The 19,339-nt window shown below is 36.5% G+C and overlaps 1 protein-coding gene across 2 annotated transcripts in view; it reads right to left on the bottom strand.

Annotated features, from left to right (window-relative positions):
• The window catches only part of srgap3 (SLIT-ROBO Rho GTPase activating protein 3), a 122,253-nt gene that overhangs the window by 56,762 nt on the left and 46,152 nt on the right, over window positions 1-19,339 (bottom strand). For both annotated transcript variants that reach the window (XM_067460155.1, XM_067460156.1), the window contains exons 3-4: window positions 13,540-13,702; window positions 4,131-4,193 (exon numbers count right to left, since the gene is read on the bottom strand). In XM_067460155.1, the coding sequence (XP_067316256.1) occupies window positions 4,131-4,193; window positions 13,540-13,702 (226 nt within the window). The remainder of the gene's footprint in view (window positions 1-4,130; window positions 4,194-13,539; window positions 13,703-19,339) is intronic.

Genomic DNA, 19,339 nt, shown 5'->3' with positions numbered 1-19,339 from the left:
TTTCCTTTGCTAAGCCGCATTAGCTCAGTATTTGAGCATTAGCCAGAGACCTTAAACTAACATGCAATGATTTATATACAACTTCCATTTCCACACAAACTGCCTGGAGCACATCTACATGCTCTTGCACCGTGGTACACACCCTAACTGCTACCATTTCAACCTCTTAAGCGCCTGCTGAAGAGACATTCTAAGTAAACTATTTCCCTGTCAACTCAAAGACAGACTGTCTTTTGTAAGACCTTGTGATCGACGAGGAGAATGAGGTTCAACTGGCTAAATGGGTAGCGCCAACTCGTTCATCATTTCAGATTGATGGTCCTCATTGTGTTCAGGCTGATGCCTTTAAAGGGATAGCTCACCCAAAAATGAAAATGTTGTCATCATTTGCTCACCCTCATTTCATTTCAGTTTCTTTCTTCTGTTGAACACAAAAGAATACATTTTAAAGAAAGCTGGTAACCAGACTGTTGACGGCACCCTTCGACTTCCATAGTATTTTTTCTTCTTCTATGGAAGTCAGTGGGTGCGAGTCAATGGGTGCGGTCAACTGTTTGGTTACCGACATACTTTAAAACATTTCTTTCTTTTTTCTTTTTTTTTCAACAGAAAATAGAAACTGGAACAAATTTAGGGTGAGCAAGTAATGACAACATTTTAATTTTGGGGTGAATTATCCCTTTAAAACCCCAGTGCACAAGAGTAAATGACAGAATAGAGTAGAACAAAATAGGAAGGAAAGGCAGGACTTCAATTTCTGCATTAGGATTTCTCCTGTGTACCATACCATAACAGATGAAAGAGCTGCAACCTTGCTAAAAATGTAAGAGAAACAATCTCACACTACATAATGGGTTTTGAAGGCCTGCAATTACAACTCTTTCACATAAAATTCAGTCACATGTCTGTCTTTTGGGACGGGCTCCCAAAGTCAACACTTAAATTCTTATGCATAGATGCATGTTTAATAGAGCTTCAAGTGCAGTTGTGCAAGGGCACTGCGCTATAGACTAATTTCCTTAAAGCTACAGAATTTATAATGAGCCGTTCACCGTGCCATCATTTAGGTAAAGGACTGCTGTTCTCAAATACAGCACACAACCAATATTCCAATGTACTTCGGCTGTCATTTATTACAGCCCTGTTCCCTGGTAAAAGCTGCTGAGCTTTTACTTTCCACAAATGTGCAAAATTCGCATTACTTTAAATCACAAAACAGAAAACACTAACTTTTTCAAACTTCTCAGATAGAGCTAAAAATAAATAGATGCATACTTTTGGTAATCAGTCTGAATGACAGAATACACAAGTTGCACATTTAAATGGACTGCATTTATAACTGCATTTAATTGACTGCATTTAATTTGATCGCGTGTCAAACTGCCAAATTGCAGAAATCACGTGACATTGGAGATCTGAATCATGAATCGATACACTGATTCATAACGTTCGAAACATTGTTTTGAAATCGGCATATCACTATATAAGTCTTTATTCAGGGTTTTTTTGCACAAAAACTATTCTCGTCGCTTCATAAAATGATTGTAGAGCCACTGTAGTGAGATGGACTTTGTAACGTCGTCTTTAGTGTCTTTTATGGGTCTTGAGAGAGGAAATGACATTGGTGTCGATGAAGGCGTTTCTGAGCCATCGGATCTTCATTTGTGTTCCAAAGAAGAACGGAGATCTTACGGGTGTCAAACGACGAAAGTAAATAATTAATGACTGAGTTTTCATTTTTGGGCGAACTAATCCTTTAAAGGTGCACTATGGAGCTTTCCGTCCACTAGAGGGCGCCTATTCAAAACAAATCGTGGTTTGATGACGCATTGTGTGAGAGCAGCATCTTGGGAGATGTGGTCTTCTCATCACAGCCGGTGGAAAATAGGACTCGGGCAGAAATCACGTTCATGCATGCGGTTATTAACGTTACTGTAGTCTTAAGCAGAGCAGGGCCGAGTGTTATGGACCTGAGCACAGCTGCTGGAGCGATTGTTAAACAAATACCCGCCTCGCAAATACCGGGACTTTTATTATGAAGGGACGGGAGACATTCGCCGGGCGCCTGCACAGATCCGCTCTTCCGGTTATGATTTTGAGGTAATGTAGGTCTGTTTATCATATTAGATACATTTAAGTGTGTTCAAAACGATGTTATGACTTTACTCTGTGCGTTAACTTGTTCACACTGCTAAGAGTAAGCGCTCCTGTCAAATAAAAGCCGAAACCGAGGGTAACGCAGATATGACGCAATTGACAGGCGACTCCCTCAAATGCAATGTTAAAACGTCCCTGTCCTTAGTTAAAATAGCAATTTTCTCACAATTTACAAATAGTTGGAAACTTCTGGGATATTGTAGGTACTCAACTGAACAAAATATATAACACCGGCCTAGTGGTTTTTGGATATTTTACTGCAAAAATACTACATAGTTCACCTTTAAGTGTATATAAAAAGATAATATTTAAAATAAAAAATTGCTAAATATCTGAATTTAGCATTTATTTTAAACAAGGTTGATGAAGGGCAATATTCAATTAAATAAGTATTCTCTCAAAATGTTAAAAAAAATATAAATATTGAACACAGAACATGTGCATCTATTGCCTAACAAGGCTGTCATAAGAGCAATCGAGTGCTGTTATTGGCATATGCCAATATTCTCAAAGTGGTCAAATATGACTATATATGGTCAAATGGTATAAAAAAATGTTTATTTAAAAAATATATTGTTAAAACATTTTTATTGACTCTCTTTCATTTTTATTATCAAGCTGTATATCAACAGTTGCTCAAATGCAAGCCATGCTATATCAAGCAAATTTAATGTAAAGGTTTGCAAAGTGTGAAAATGTTGATTATTCATAACACTGTTCAGCATAACACTAAATTGGTATTTGTGTTAAATTATCATAATTTATGCATAATTAGCTAATTATATACATATAATCATCCAAAAAGGAATGCTAAAACTGCACACAGCCTATATTCTAATAATGCAGCCAAAAGCCCACATTTCTGGGACTACTTAGCAGAAAAATGAATACTAAATATTTCATGACCACAGTGATGCACAACATAATTTAGTGCAGGGATTCAGTATCCTGACAAGGCTTTATTTGAGGAAAATGAAAGAACGAGAAAGGGTGGCAGGCAGGGAAAGGATAATGAACCTCTCCCATGTCTTCTCCAGCAATACATTACACTCTGTCAGTGACCTTGAAGCACATCAGCGTCAGAGCTGCAGATTCCAAAACGCATAAGTGTGCGTTTCAACATTTTAAAGGAACAAACAGTGTCTCCCTGATTCATAAGTATCATATCTGTGCTCCAAAGCATTTAAAAAATGGCTTCAGGACTGTGATTTATAGTTTCCGATCTTTTATAGGTGGTAGGTGGAGTACATTGACATTTTATACGCGTTTGACACTGTGATTAACAGCCGCAGTCAAGACAACAGGACAATGATCATATGGGCTACACTGTAGCTAGTTCCATTCAGGGATACGGGTGAGACATTTTACTACGCCACCTGCATAAAGATGCAAAGCGGACATCTGGAATTGGTCGCGCGATGGAGAAGAATGTTCTCTGATGCCCTGTCATGGGTGACAACATTAATCTCAGCCTGCTCCTCTGCAGAGGTACCTTGGATTTCATCCAGAATGAAAAAAAGAAAGAGCATCCATCTTGGTTGATGAGAAAATGTTGATGTAAGAGAAAGAAGGATTTCAGCTCCTAATGACCTAGATTCTGAAGCAAATTAAAATGCAATGTGGAAGCGATTGAAGTAACGACTACTATGAAGCTTAAAAAGGAGTGGAGCAGTCGTCACCAATCAACTGTTTCCCCATCAATACCACAATCACAAGTACTACCACTTTCATTATTCCCTTTAAAAAAAATCCCTTGATTCATTTTCCCATCCTTTAATAGAAAACTATTTGAAGCAACAGTTTCTTTCTTCTCCAAACTGTCGCACAGCCAAACTGTTTTTGTCCTTGGCTGGAGAGTCAGCGTTTCCATGGTGCATGGCAGGACACAGCGGGTGAGAGCTCCATTCAGAGGGAAGGCGAGGATAGAGAGAAGGAAAAATAAAGAGAGAGAGATTGAGAGACATTATACTCACAGTGTACAGCTCGTTCGTCACTTTCACCAGCTCCTCGTGCATCTGAATGCCAATATCTTTACTCTGCAAATACAAAGAAAGACAAAATGGGTCACAAATTAGTCAAACTCAAGAACTGATTTAAAAAATAACAACAAAACATTACTAGTGCTATCAAAATTAACACGCGTTTAAAAAAAAAAATCTTTTCAAATTCACATATTTCAAACATTTAATGCAATTAACGCGACATCTAGTTTTTTTCTGTCGTCCTTTCGCGCTACAGTATCATTCATTCAAGTGCTATTAAACCATTCAAAAGCAATAAGACGCAAACAAGAACTTAAATCTGTTCTGCCGCGCTGACTGTGAAGCGGCTTCAGACATCATGGCAGCTCCACTTTAAATTCTTTTTTTTCACGACAAAAACAGACAAAAACACACAATTATGCCTAAAGTTCCTGTTTTGTCAAGTATCCTCATAAGCACAGTGTTGAATAAACGAGAAGAGTTGTGAGAAAAAAAGGATGTGTCATGTGAGTCAGGTCTTAAAATGACAGTAGCCTAATAAACCTACTGCTGTCTGTGACATGTTAATCAAAGAACAAGAGAAAATTAAAATCCCTCACTACCCTTGACTGAATAACATTTGTAGCCTTAATAAGGATTGATCTATATATTTTTTTTTTTTTTATTCGTGCAGTAAAGACTTTATTATTTCTGTACATTTCCTACCTGAAAATCGTAAAGGGCTCTTTTTTTCAGCCGAATAAAATCTGAGATATATATATATATATATATATATATATATATATATATATATATATATATATATATATATATATATATATATATATATATATAAAAAAAAATCTGTCTCTTACCAGATTTATAATTGCAGTGACTGTGCAGTGTCATTTTTGAAGTCCATAAAAGTGCATCAACTTATCATACAACTGCTCCACACCGGTCCGGGGGGTTAATAAAGTCCCTTCTGAAGCAAACTGATGCATTTGTGTAAGAAAAATATCCATATTTAAAACTTTATAAAGTAAATTATGACCCAACAGTCACTGCCATTATAAAGCTTGGAAGAGCCAGGACATTTTTTAATATAACTCTGATTGTATTCGTCTTAAATAAGAATGTTATAAACACCTAGGTTGAGTACATCATGGGATAATATTCATTTTTGGGTGAATAACCCTTTAAAGTACTGTTTACAAGGTTACAAGGGTCAAAAACAACAAAAAACAATAACATTCTGTCCATTTTAGCAGAAAATGTTACAAATTTGAACCGTTCCGCCTGGGGGGAAAAAACCTCAAGAGTTGAACCTTGTATTAAAGGCACAGCTTAATGTGACATATTAAAGAATTTTTCCCTTTTTCATAGAATGGTCATACCGTATGCGGCTCAAATACCTGCTCTTTTTTATGACCTGCCAAGTGTCATGAACATACTTGACTAACATCCAAAATGCAAGCTAAAAAACGCATAGCAAAAGGTCTTAATGAAAGTCTTTTTTTATTTCACATTTTTCATGGTTATTCTTGAATGTGCTTAGAATAACATACTTTTATACTACCCTAGTACTCTCTAATATTATTTCTGCAGTAGGCTGCAGTACACTGTCATGCATGAGTTATTTAAAGGAAATACCTAACAGTAACTTTAGTAAAAACAGACTGCGTATATGCAGCAAGCTAATATCAGCTAATAACAGCAGCATGGTTGATGACTTTGAAAATGTAGGGTTTCAGTACTGGCTGATTGGATTTTGAAGAATTGAATTTAAAGTTCAACATCAGGCTAGTGGCTTCATGTTTCTTATTGTATGGTGACCGCACTATACTGCCGCAAAATGCCAAAAGGCTCATGTTTTCAATCGATTGTCATTTGATTCAATGCTTATCAAATAACCTCTGCAGCATTGTTTCCTGCATTTTTATAAACAGCAGTTCAGACAGGATTTAGACATATGAAGACTGTGACACTTAAAACTGCTTATGCATTCCTGTGGTAAAATAATAATTTTATAATGCTATAAACAAGACAATTCTAGGAGAGAAGAAAAACATTTTATGCCTCCACCCACACAGCTACGCTACTCCTGCTTACACGCACACACACACACACACACACACACACACACACACATACAAAAACAGACACAAAATCACAAACACACACCTGTAGCCGAAAGAGAAAACATAATGTGTTGAACTCTAAAGTAAGTGAGACAATCTGGCATAGACAAGAGGGCAAGAACTCCAGGGAAGAATAGAAATTGTTAACACCAAGCACAAGTTTTTCTTTTCATTAGGCACAAAAGACTCAGAGACTGTTCCATATATATATATTCAGGTAAAACTCAGTCTGGTAAAACTCTCATGCCCACAGAATCTACAGGTACAAGCAAGCATCACCTTGTTAAGAGCTCAAAAGCTGTGTTTTCTCTAATGAGACAGTGCTTCCTCTAAAATAATTCAGATTAAAAAAAAATGCATGGTCCATATTTTAATACAATTTTATTAAAAATAAAGCTCAAATAAAACAAAATATTAATATTAGATGGACACTTAACCTAAACTTAAAACTTTAAAGTTTAGAAATGTTGCCTTGGCAACTAAAGAATTTTGGTTACTAAAAGTGAAATTAAAATCACTTAAAATAAAACTCAATAAAAATGTAAAAAACAAAAGCACATAAAATGTCTAAAACTGAAAATGTTAAAATAAAACATTAAATGAAGACTATAACAGTATATTAACAACACAACTGATCAGTTTTGCACAAATAACATTTTGTAATATTTTGATGCAACAGAGAGCTGACATATTTGAAAAAACACATAGCGAGTGAGCATGATCCCAGTCTACTCAAATGAATTATGGCAGTAGCCCTGCAAAGCCCTTTTATGTTCGTAAAGCATAATGGACCGTAATTCTCAGCGATCAATAAAGGCTACAGCATGAGTGTGGTCAGGCCTGTGCTTAGGGATCAAAAATAATCTCTTTCTACACATGAATGTGTACAAACATATACACTCTTATCCCTGCAACCAATTTACAAATCCAGCCATCCACATTAATGGGATAAGCATCTCACAAAGTTTCATGCATATGTATTGATTTTGTCTTTGTGACATGTAGACTCAACATAGCACAACATCTGATGAAAGGCATGAAATGGCTGAATAAAATCAAGAAAATCATAAAGTTTAAAAAAAGAATATGTTGATATGCACCGATCAGGCATTATAACATTCCTAATATTGTGTTGGTCCCCCTTTTGCAGCCAGAACAGCCCTGACCCATTGAGGCATGGGCTCCACTACACCCCTAAAGGTGTGCTCTGGTTTTTGGCACCAAGATGTTAGCAGCAGATCCTTAAAGTCCTGTAAGGCCTTTATGGATCGGACCTGTTTGTTCAACTCATCCCACAGATGCTTGAGTGGATTGAGATCTGGGGAATTTGGAAATCATGTCAACACCTCAAACTCGTTGTTGTGCTCCTCAAACTATTCCTAAACCATTTTTGTTTTGTGGCAGGGTGCTTTCAGCAGAGGCCACAGCCACCAGGGAATACAATTTCCATGAAAGTGTGTACATGGTCTGCAACAATGTATAAGTAGGTGTTATGTGTCAAAGTAACATCCACATGGCTGACAGGACCCAATGTTTCACAGCAGAACCAACCATGTGATGTAAAGAAAACGTGATTCATCAGATCAGGCCACCTTCTTCCTTTGTTCTGTGGTTCAGTTCTGATGCTCATGTGCCCAATGTTGAGGAATTCAGGGGAGGACAGGGGTCAGCATGGGCAATCTGATCTGCGGTTATGCAGCCCCATACGCAACAAACTGTGATACACTATGTATTCTGACACCTTTCTATCAGACCCAGCATTAACTTCCTGAGCAATTGGAGCTACAGTAGCTTGTCTGTTTGATTTAACCCCACAGGATAGCCTTCGCACCCCACAGGTTTCACTGAGCCTTGGCCGCCCATGACCCTTTCACTACTTTGATAAATACTGACCACTTATGCGAACAAACCACAAGAAGTGTAGTTTTGGATCATTTACGCTTGCCCATTTTTCCTGCTTCTAACACATCAACTTTGAGGGAAAAAATGTAACTTGCTGTCTACTCACTAACAGGCGACATGATAAAGAGATAATCAGTGTAATTCACTTCACCTGTCAGTGGTCATTATACTACACCTGACTGGTGTGTATTAGGGTACAGAAATAAAAAAAATAATACGGATAGTGGATGGTAAACATACAATTTGAAAAAAGATTTTAAAGCAGCACTTGGTAACTTTTTTGCTCTCGGGGTCCCCCTACAGTTGGGAAAAAATAATGTCCTCAACTACTGTCGTAAGCTGTCATCCTTCATAAGGGGATGCCATCGCGCGTGCATTTGTTGACATGACAACCCTGATAGCCCTGAACTAGTGATGTGCGGGTCGTCTCATAACCCGCGGACCCTGTATGTCTATCTAATGGTCGTGGGTGCAGGGCGGGTTGTAAAAATATATACAGTGGTGCGGGGCGGGCCACATAACTTCATAAAAGCGGCCCGCGGGTTGGTGCAGCACTAACAGTTCCCCTGAACACTGCAGGAGGAGTTCACATGCAGGAGTTCTTCTGGCGTCGCGTGTGAAATGTCTTCATCCCAGGTAACGTTACAGTCAGTGGCATATGTTTCAGCATGTCATATGAATATAATTTCATGGGTTTTATTTTTTTCAAACGCCAAATAACGTGAGCATCGCGATTTACAAGCCAGCGTCATTATAGTAGTCTATTGGTTACCGTTTTACAGAACCTATATGATACTTCAATTCAATGTTTGAGTGGTAGGTAATCACCGTAACAAGCAGGACAGCATCGGTCGGGCACGCCTCCTTCAGCTCACGCCAACGAGCAAACGCTGGTCACATGTTGATCCTCATACTGCCATTAATCCCATCACTTTTTCCTTTCCTCTTATTGCTTTCCTCCAACAAAACCTTTTCTTTCTTATTTGTCTGTGCTGCTTCGGACATGACTATATTATCCGACAAACAAAGTTGGGCTTGCACATCCGAATTTAAGGAAGTGTGGGTGTTGGTGGAAGTGATGTATATGCCGTAAAGCAGTCGAATTTTGTAGTTCTTTTTGTTCTCGGGTTACTACCCGAAACCCGAAGTTTAAAAGTACGATTAAAAACGATACAGACCCCATCAAGCTATGGCAGACGTGTCATTCAACCTATTGTAAGTCGATTTATCATCACAAGAGTCTTGAAAATATATTATGAAGGTTGAAAAGTGACCTAGTGCTGATTTAAGATTTGCTAAAGATTACATTTAAAATGTTTTATTTGTTTTTTTTATTGTATTATTATTATTATTATTATTATTATTATTATTATTATTATTATTATTATTATTATTATTATTATTATTATTATTAGCACAGCAAATTACAACAAAGATCTAAATATATTTACTTGTATATAATATAATATAATATTTTGGATAAATGCCATTAAACATTAAATGATCATAAGACAGAACATTATATCTTGTAAGATAATGAGGTTTTCCCTTTATCTTCCCCACAAAATCCAATGCAAATTCATGCTTTTGTTGAGCCAAATCAAGCCATGGGGATCGAGAATCAGTATTATCAGCAGAGAATATATTAGAAAAGCTCTCAGTGAAAACCTCTGATGCAACATTATGAAAGAGCCAAAACCACTGTCACACTGCAGCATCTTGCCACTGGTAACGCTATAGCGCAAGACCGCTGAAAATTCTATCAAGCTAGAGCTTCCAACTAGCAGTCACTGCTGCTCATTCATCCACATCAACTCATCTATCCTCCCCAGTGAAACATTTCGCTGACCTCGGATGTAGTTTCTCATTCTCAATTTGTTCTAGAATCCTTTGCTGTGGACAACTGTGGTTAGTTTTTACTAACTGCTATTGAACAAAAAGGTTCAAATAAGAGCTTAAGGATGTAAGGAAGGCTATTCATTATCATTCCAGATGGCAGACTCGTGTTGCTAGACTGGTCATTCTCAACTGTTCTGGTTTCAGAACCCATATTATATATTATATATATATATATATATATATATATATATATATATATATATATATATATATATATATATTAAACAAAAATGTCCTTCAACAATAAGCTTCAACTAAGTTATTGAAGTATTTGAACTGAAATACCACATAATATTTATCGCCACAGAGTTGTAAACATGTTTTTATAATAAAAAAATTGTATGTAAAATATCTTATTCAGGACAGCACAATAACATGCATTTTGAATGATCTCTCTTTGAATGAGTTACTTATTCACATTTTAACAGATTCTGCAAGCAGTACCTTTCTTGCAACTGTACATTTTTATTTTTGTTGAGTATTATTTATGATTATTGTTGATTTTTTTAAAACCTAACATTGATCATCATTTTTTAAATTATTTTAGTAATATGCTCATTTATAAGGTTCACTGTATTATTAACAGTATTAGCTGTGTGAGAATTTTTTTTTTTAAGCAAAATGGGCATTATAACTGAAACATGCTTATAAATCAAAACTGAATTACAATCTGAATTGTAGAAGCTTGTGAATTAGATATGAAAAGACACAATTCAAAAATCACAATCGGATAAAAATTATAATGATGAACACTCAGGCTTAGTTCAGTCATAATTATTATAAATAGGTCTGTCTCATCACAGCAGCATTCAAGCGAACATACATGCAGAGTAGGGTATCTTAGGTGACCTTGAGTACACTCACTGCAGGCAATTAACAGTTTCCCAAGGTGCCCTCGATGTGTTTTATTGGTTCACAGTCATCTCACTGAACCACTCTCCTATGAATGGAGGCTGGAAGCACAGGGCCTCACCTACAGGAAAAGCAGCCAGGTGTAAACATGCTAGTAGTGTTTGGATTTCACCACAGGAATCCGGGCTATGTGTTGACAGCGTTCCAACTCATATAGCCCAGAAGTCACACCACGGAGAATACAGCCAGTGGCGGCACTCCTCACCACAGTATGACTTTAACTCTGAGAGGATGAGCATAAATAGGCTGTAGTCACACTGTGAGACAGCGTGCATTTAGACATGCCCATTCATTTTGTAGCATACCATCCGTATAGCTACACCGACTGCAGGCATTTAAAACCACAAACTGAAATTCACAACGACTAAGCAAGAAGGTAGGAGGTAGACGTTGCTGTGCTAAGAAAAATGTCTGCCAAAAGAATGCAAGCAAATGTATGAAGTCACCAGGCTGTGTGAAAGAATACATACTGATTTTGGATCAGCAGAGGGTGTTAGAATTTCCCATGTTTGAAAAAGTTCAATGTTAGTTAGAAAAACTTTACTACCTAAAATTGGAGTTTTGGGGCACCACGTTTATTTAGTTTAGTTTCTATATACTGATGCACTCCTAAAAGTCCATACAACAACAAAAAATGTCAGTGACAATGGACCAAAACATTTTATGACTCATCTTGTTTGCATAAATGTATAACTACATATGTGGTTACACTTTATTTCAATAGTCCACTTTAGACATTGTATTAAGTAGAAGTAACTGTGCAACTGTGTCAACTAACTCTCATTAATTTGCAACTACCAGTCAACTAACTCGAATTAGACTCCTTCCACTGGAGCAGTTTGATTATTTACCGTTTCATGTCAAGGAAAAGTTCCATGTTTACCACAGCACAGCTCGCTCGGAGCGTTGAATATGCTGTAAAACTTATATTAATATTAATAATATATGTTTCAATCACTGGAAAAAGCCTGCTTTATTTTGGTCAACAGTCATAACCTTAAATTGCTTGCACAAAACTCTTGATCAGCACTCAAATTTTGTTCATTTAAACCGTTATGTGCGAGGGCGAGGGCGAGGGCGAGGGCGAGAGAGCGAGAGAGAGAGAGAGAGAGAGAGAGAGAGAGAGAGAGAGAGAGAGAGAGAATGCGCGTCATGTAATGTAATGCACGTCATTGACAAAATGCGCACCCAGATGTTCGAATAGTTTGAATATTCATGTTTTTTTTATAGGGAATATTCAAACGTCATCTTTGAGCAATTTTGACAGCCCTAGCGTACATATGGTTTTATTTTTACCAGAACTCACGAAGAACTCATAAAATGTTCAAAACATTCAAAACAGCACCAGAATTTCCTCCGTTGTATGCAGACATGAAGATCTGCTACAAAAGAGACGGCAGTTCCATCGTCTGTACCGACTAATAGGCAACACGGGTCCTTTGATGAGAAGAACCGGTATGCTTTTTGTGCGTTTTTTCTAGCAGTTTCGAAACATACTAGTCGCACCAAATATTGATGAGGCACTTACCTCCTCGTCGCTCCATGTTCGCCCTCTAACGTTAACGTTACTCATTTTGAATAGACCGATCTTTCCGCGTCGTCATATCAGCTGACTTGTAGCGTCACATCTTTCGACATCACGTCCTGTTTTTGGTTTGTTTACATGTCTTTGTTCCATGTTGCGTTCATGTATCAATCGAATCGCACCAGAGTTCGTTTGGAAGCGGACCGTGACCCATCTTTTTAGCGGTTTTGGTCCGCTTGTTTGGTGCGCAGCGGGGGTTTGGATGGCAGCACTCACATATGTTCAAATGAATCGCACTAACCGAGCAATCTCCCCAGGTTTCATTTTAATCAAACGCTAAAGACGTCGTTACAAAGTCAATCTCACTACAGTAGTTCTACAATAATTTTATGAAGCTACTAGAATAGTTTTTGTGTGCAAAAAAACCTAAATAACGACTTATAGTTATGAGCCGATTTCAAAACAAAGTTTTGAACGTTGTGAATCAGTTTATCGACTCATGATTCGGATCGCCAATGTCAAGTGATTTGAGCAGTTTGACACGCAATCTGAATCATAAATCGATACACTGATTCATAACCGTTCGAAACATTGTTTTGAAACCGGCCCATAACTATATAACTATATAAGTCATTATTTAGTTTTTTGCGCACAAAATCTATTCTCGTCGCTTCATAAAATTATTGTAGAGCCACTGTTGCTGTGAGATGGGCTTTGTAACGACGTCTTTAGTGCCTTTATAGAAAGAGAGAGAGAGGAAATGACATTGGTGTCAATGAAGGCTTTTCTGAGCCATCGGATTTCAACAAAAATATCTTCATTTGTGTTCCAAAGATGATCGTAGGTCTTACGGGTGTCGGACAACATTAGGGTAAGTAATTAATGACTGAATTTTCATTTTTGGGTGAACTAACCCTTTAAAACCAATCAACATAGCAATATAGATGCAATACTGTATCCCACAATGCTATGCATATGACTTAATATTTGATTAGACTACTAAGCGGTACTAAAAAGGTGTCAGAGTGTCAAAGATACCGACCTTTTTGAAGAGCCGGATGACGTCGTCGCTGATCTGAGCCAGGCGAACGATGACATTGTTGATGTAAATGTCGTTAAGTGTGGCATGATCTCGACTTTCTCTTCGAGTCTGGTTCAAAACCAAATACCAGCAGTTTACTGAAGAGAGAAGGTGTTGTTCTTTCCTAGAAGGGCAGAGAAGGGGATAATAATGTTAAATAATGTTATAAAGCTGGCTTGCTTGCTTTTTTGTATTTCTTTTCTTCCAGCTGAAACATTTGACTTGTTCTCCATATAAAGTCTCATTCTCCCATAATTGTCAGAAAAAATCCACAATTCCTTTCCAATATTCTCCTATGCGGAGCACATAACTTCTGTTTACAGCCATCATTTCCTGAAAAACTAACAAATGCAGTCATATTAAATTACTATTAGTGACTTTGGCTGCCAAAACACGATTTTTGCTGACAGTCAACCTCACTGCTATTTTCCACTGTTGGAGATAATGTGATTATCTTGATTTTAACATTAACATGCACATAAAGAAATCATCAACATATGGGTGGTTGCTTCTACGCAGTTGTTAGGGTGTTCTGGTCATTACTAGGGTTTTCTTACTAGGTAAATTCAAAGGAGCTTTTCTTTATCCATTCAGCCTCCGACACCACACATACAGTACACACACCTGACAGTACACTGATCACTTAATACCTTAACACTGCCAAAAATAATGACGCTGAGACAGAAATCATCCTAGCTTGAAATTAATCAGCTTTGGGGACCATAAGCTTGTGTTCTGCGCTAACCCTTCACTTCTTTCCTTAGTCCTATCTCCTTAACCAATCAACAAGCTCAAGAACAAGAGTGCAAAAAAAATAAAAGTAACCGAGTGGAGAGTATTGAAAAGTAGAGAGACAGCAGGATGAGGCTTTGGATAAACGACACGAGGAGCGAAGGCAATTACTTCAGAGAGTATTTGGACTAGGGGGAGAACATCAAAGTGTGGCCTCTTGCGAGAGTTAGTGAAATGCTAATCGTTGCTAATGAGGAACGTATATCTCCCTGCTGCATGTGGCGAACGTTATTAGTGCTGTAATCTGCCCTCAAATAAGGATAAACAGTAAACAAAGAAGCATATGTCAACCAGCACCCTATTAATGCAGATCTTTAGGGTAATGAAAAGCTTACCAAAAACAAACACTGCATAGCTTTATATATAAAGACATCTTAAGTCGTAAGTCGTTAAAGTCACTCCAGTCGTATGTTCAAGTCCCTCTAAAAGTGTAAACAACTGTTTGGACAACCTCCTTGAACATTGCAGACATTGTTCTATTAAAAATGATGTATGGTGATGCTAATGCACAACGTTAAAAGGCGCTATTTCTGCCAGATCTGATTTTCTTGGCATAACCTAATGTAGTTGATATGGACATTATGTAATATTTTGTAGCAGTTAATTTGAGTTTAACCACATTTTATCAAATATTTCTCAGGTTATCTTTAAAAGAAAACAACTGTTTTCCTTATTAAAACTTTTATTCAATCTGCATATTAGACTGATTTCTGAAGGGCCATGTGAGACTGAAGACTTAAGTAATGGCTGCTGAAAATTCAGCTTTTTCCATCGCACGCACAAACAAGTGGTATTACCATTGCAAAGAGTAAAGTTTACAGGTTTGGAAATAACTGATATGCATGCTATACTGCTGTGTATCCATCATTTAAAAAAAGAGAGAGCATATCATGTCACTTGCAAAACACAAATGCATTCCAGTACACACTGTCAGACACACTCAATAAGCAGTGCTATCTGTTCATGCATAGCTTCCTCTTAAAGATAAACTTTATGTGCAGAAGATTTGCACTGAATTTACAAAAAATGAGGAAGAGGAAGGATTGTTTCATGCAATGTGACAGACCACGGCCGCAGCAAGGAAATAAGAATGTGCCCATCACAGAGAGAGCTGAAAATCGACTCAAAGTGTGGCTGTGCAAAATGACTAAGAGAATGACTTTTTTTTTTTTTGCCCTTGCTTTTGAAACAGGCAATTGTAGCACTAGGCCATAGGGTAGATCTGTACAGTAGATTAGAAATCATCTTCATCCAAAAAAGCAGAAAGACATTCTCTGGCCCTTATTCTCATTTATACTTTTTTTTTTACAATATTCAGAAAATAGATCAAAAGCGTAGCTCCGACTCTACAATCAAGTCCTAAAAAAAGGATCATATGATTCATAAATCACATTTCTCCAATTACTTTTCTCAGTGTTCATGGTCTATTATCCATACAAAGGCCCAAAGATCATATAGAACTCTTAATCTAATTTCAAAGCCTTTGAAACAAGAGTGCAATGCTGAGGCTATCATATACTTTTTAGGCAGCTAAAAACCATATATATGGGCAGAAACATCCAACTAGGGTTGGAGATCAAAGATTGGTTCAAAATCTGCTTGTTCCATTTAAACAAAAGTAAATACCAAAGCTAATTATTTTCATGAGGCTACTGAGCTGTTTCTGTTCAAATGAACGGGTCAAAAAGACTCATGAATCAGTCTGCTCATTAGTTATCAGTCTGAATAAGTCTAAAGACTAACTCACTGAATCTCACAGTGGTTCTCGAGCCACTGAACTGTTTTATTGAATTAACTGCAAGTCATTATGTTGATCATATCCTCAGAAGAGAATCGTCAAGGACCAGAATTGTTAAAAGGAATCAGAATTATCAGATTCTCATGCCATATGAATTTTTTTATGTAACCTTAAATAAAATGTCTATCTACCGATGGAGCTTGGGAGCCTTTTTTCAGCTTATAAAAATATATAGTCAGCTGTTTTACCACATGACAGCCGCCCTGGGCAAGCTACACACCACGTTGCGCCGTGATTGTTTGTGACAGGAGAGAAGGGCTTCTGGAATTTGGTGATATCCTTTTTGTGGGTCAGTTTAGTCCACAAAAAAAGCCTCTAGCACAATAACACTATTAAAATAAAGTTCTTATCATATCTTGGCTGTAAACCCTTTCCTGTGATGTTCAATAACAACTGCAAAGTAACAGTTTGCTTCAAAACACCAGTTTTTTCAGTAAGCATTTGAGCATTTTCTTAATTACATCTGACTTGAGTGATGATTTTAGTTATTGGTTTAATTCTGAACTCGTATGTGCCGTTTTCCCGATTTTTGTTGAGTTACATAGATTTGTTTAACTATTTTGTACATGTGCACTGCAGTACTACATCCAGAAATGTAGCAAATAAAAGTGTTTTCCAAAATTCTAACAATATTACTGACCATCATGTGTTCTACAAAAGAGACACATTCATATGGGTTTGGAACGAGATGAAAGAGAGTAAATGATGACCATGTTTTTGATGAAAAGCCTTTGAAAACTAAAAGATAAGGGTTTCATTATTTCACATCACTCTAGACAGTAATTCTACCGAGTATATTGTAGTAACTCACACATAAATATAAACACACATGATAAGCAACTTCAATCAAGTACCATTGATCCACAAAACAGACCGATCCTCAGAGGTTTCCAGTAAGAACTGAGCATCGTGTTGTTTTTAATCTCCACACATTGGCTCCTTGTAAACAACTCTCAAACCCTCTCAGACTCTAAGTATTTCAAATTTCTGCAGCCTGGTGAGTCAGAAAGAAAAAAGAGAGAGAAATAACTGCGTGTGAATGAGTGAAGGCGCCGATATACTTTAAGCGAATTCAAAGAACAAACTGATGTTACATCATTTCAATCATGCAAAACAAAGTTTGTTTGAGGTTTATTTGGGGATTTTGAAATGCAAACTTTCCAGAAAAGTTTGCCATGGCTGGTAAACACCTTTGTAATATTGGTCTGTGGAGATTACATAATAGGTGTTTGCAGAAACTCTGCTGTCGAGGTCTGAGAGCTGCTTTATAGTAGAAAATGAGTTTGTACTTCTGATGAAACTATGAAGATGAAGACTTTTTTTCATGTTTAATACGGTAAATCTGCTTGATTTTAACCAATCTATTGAATAAAGTGCTAAATAAATAAACGTGATGTGACTTTATAGAGTGCTTTATTACGTTGCTATAATCAGGTACTTTTCTTATGCATTATTAAAATGCTTGCCATTTAATTGTGTTTATTTCATTTTTTTGTGAGAGGAAAGCGTGCAACACATTCACATATTCAGCAGAGTGGTTGATGTTGGATATTTGCTAATTGTACGTCGCTGGTTACACATTTCGAACCCTATTTTACCCCCAAGCGAAAAATGAAAAAGACCTTCTCCATAAGTATATAAGGGCCTTATGTATATGGTTTCTGTGGCGGTACCATCACTGTATCATGGTACCCTTTTGTAAGGGATACGCATGTTTAATTCATGTATATGAAGTGCAAGCTTATGTGTGTAGTACAACCAATTAAATTGTGCAGAAGCATCAAAGTATACACATATGTAATATGTACATAGATAAAATGGTGATATATTCCGAGTGTGAATTATTGTGCCTTTTCTAACCTTTGAGGCTATGCAAGAGATCAAAAGATCTCTAATCCTATTCTAAGAAGTGATAAGTGGGTATCCGTATTGTATTTAAAAAGACCCACATGAGTATGAGAGGGGTTCAAAATCACTTCACACTTAGCTTCATTATACTGTAGCTTACCATATACCATATAACATAACAAAATCACACTCACCGCCTGCCACAATATTCATTCAAGAAAGGGTTTTTTTTTTCATATGAGCCAAGCTTGATACAGCTTTATCAAAGAGCTTTTAATCCAGTCTGGGGTGGCCTGCTCAAGCTTATCTCCTGATGGAAAAGCAGGGGAAAGAATCAAGTGCCAAATCAGGAACCGTAGTGGAAAGAGAAACGGGGGCATGCGCTCCCCAATTCAGATGTATTTCCGCCTTTTAAGTAAGCTTCAATACATTGCACATTTTTTGCCAGCCTACCAACCCCCCCCCCCCCCCCCCCCCCCCCCCCCCCCCAATAATACCCCCCAATCCACAAACATGCAAAATGAGGCCACCAATGTATGATTGCTCCCAGCTGTAGCCCCATGAGAGGGCTGGAGAAGAGAGAGCGAGCAGAGCATTTCCTCAAAGCAGTGAATGGTAGAACAAGGATTAGCTCAAAAGCTCATTGCAGATGATTCTGACCTCATTAATCTTACATTATTAGCCATATTCAGGGAACCAAAACCAAAAGATCTGAACCTTTCATTTACACTCAGCTTTAAAGGAATTGTCAATTATATCATGATTTACTCACCTTCAAGTCATTCCAAACCCATATGACTCTTTCTTCTGTCAAAACCACTAAATATTTATAAAGAGTTGGGTTTATATATATATATATATATATATATATATATATATATATATATATATATATATATATATATATATATATATATATATATATATATATATATATATATACATACATACATATATATACATACATACATATATATACATACATATATATGTTTATATATATATATATATATATATATATATATATATAAATATATATATATATATATATATATATATATATATATATATATATATATATATATATATATATATATATATAAATATATATATATATATATATATATATATATATATATATATATATATATAAATATATATATATATATATACAGCAGAGTATATATATATATATATATATATATATATATATATATATATATATATATATATATATATATATATATATATACAGCAGAGTATATATATATATATATACACCTCAAAATGTTTAATTTAAATCTTTGATTAATTTAAACACAA

Source organism: Pseudorasbora parva, chromosome 12 (genome assembly GCF_024679245.1).
Source record: "Pseudorasbora parva isolate DD20220531a chromosome 12, ASM2467924v1, whole genome shotgun sequence".
NCBI lineage: Eukaryota > Metazoa > Chordata > Actinopteri > Cypriniformes > Gobionidae > Pseudorasbora > Pseudorasbora parva.
Note: the sequence above shows the minus strand (reverse complement) of the source record. Positions and strands in the feature narration are given on the sequence as shown.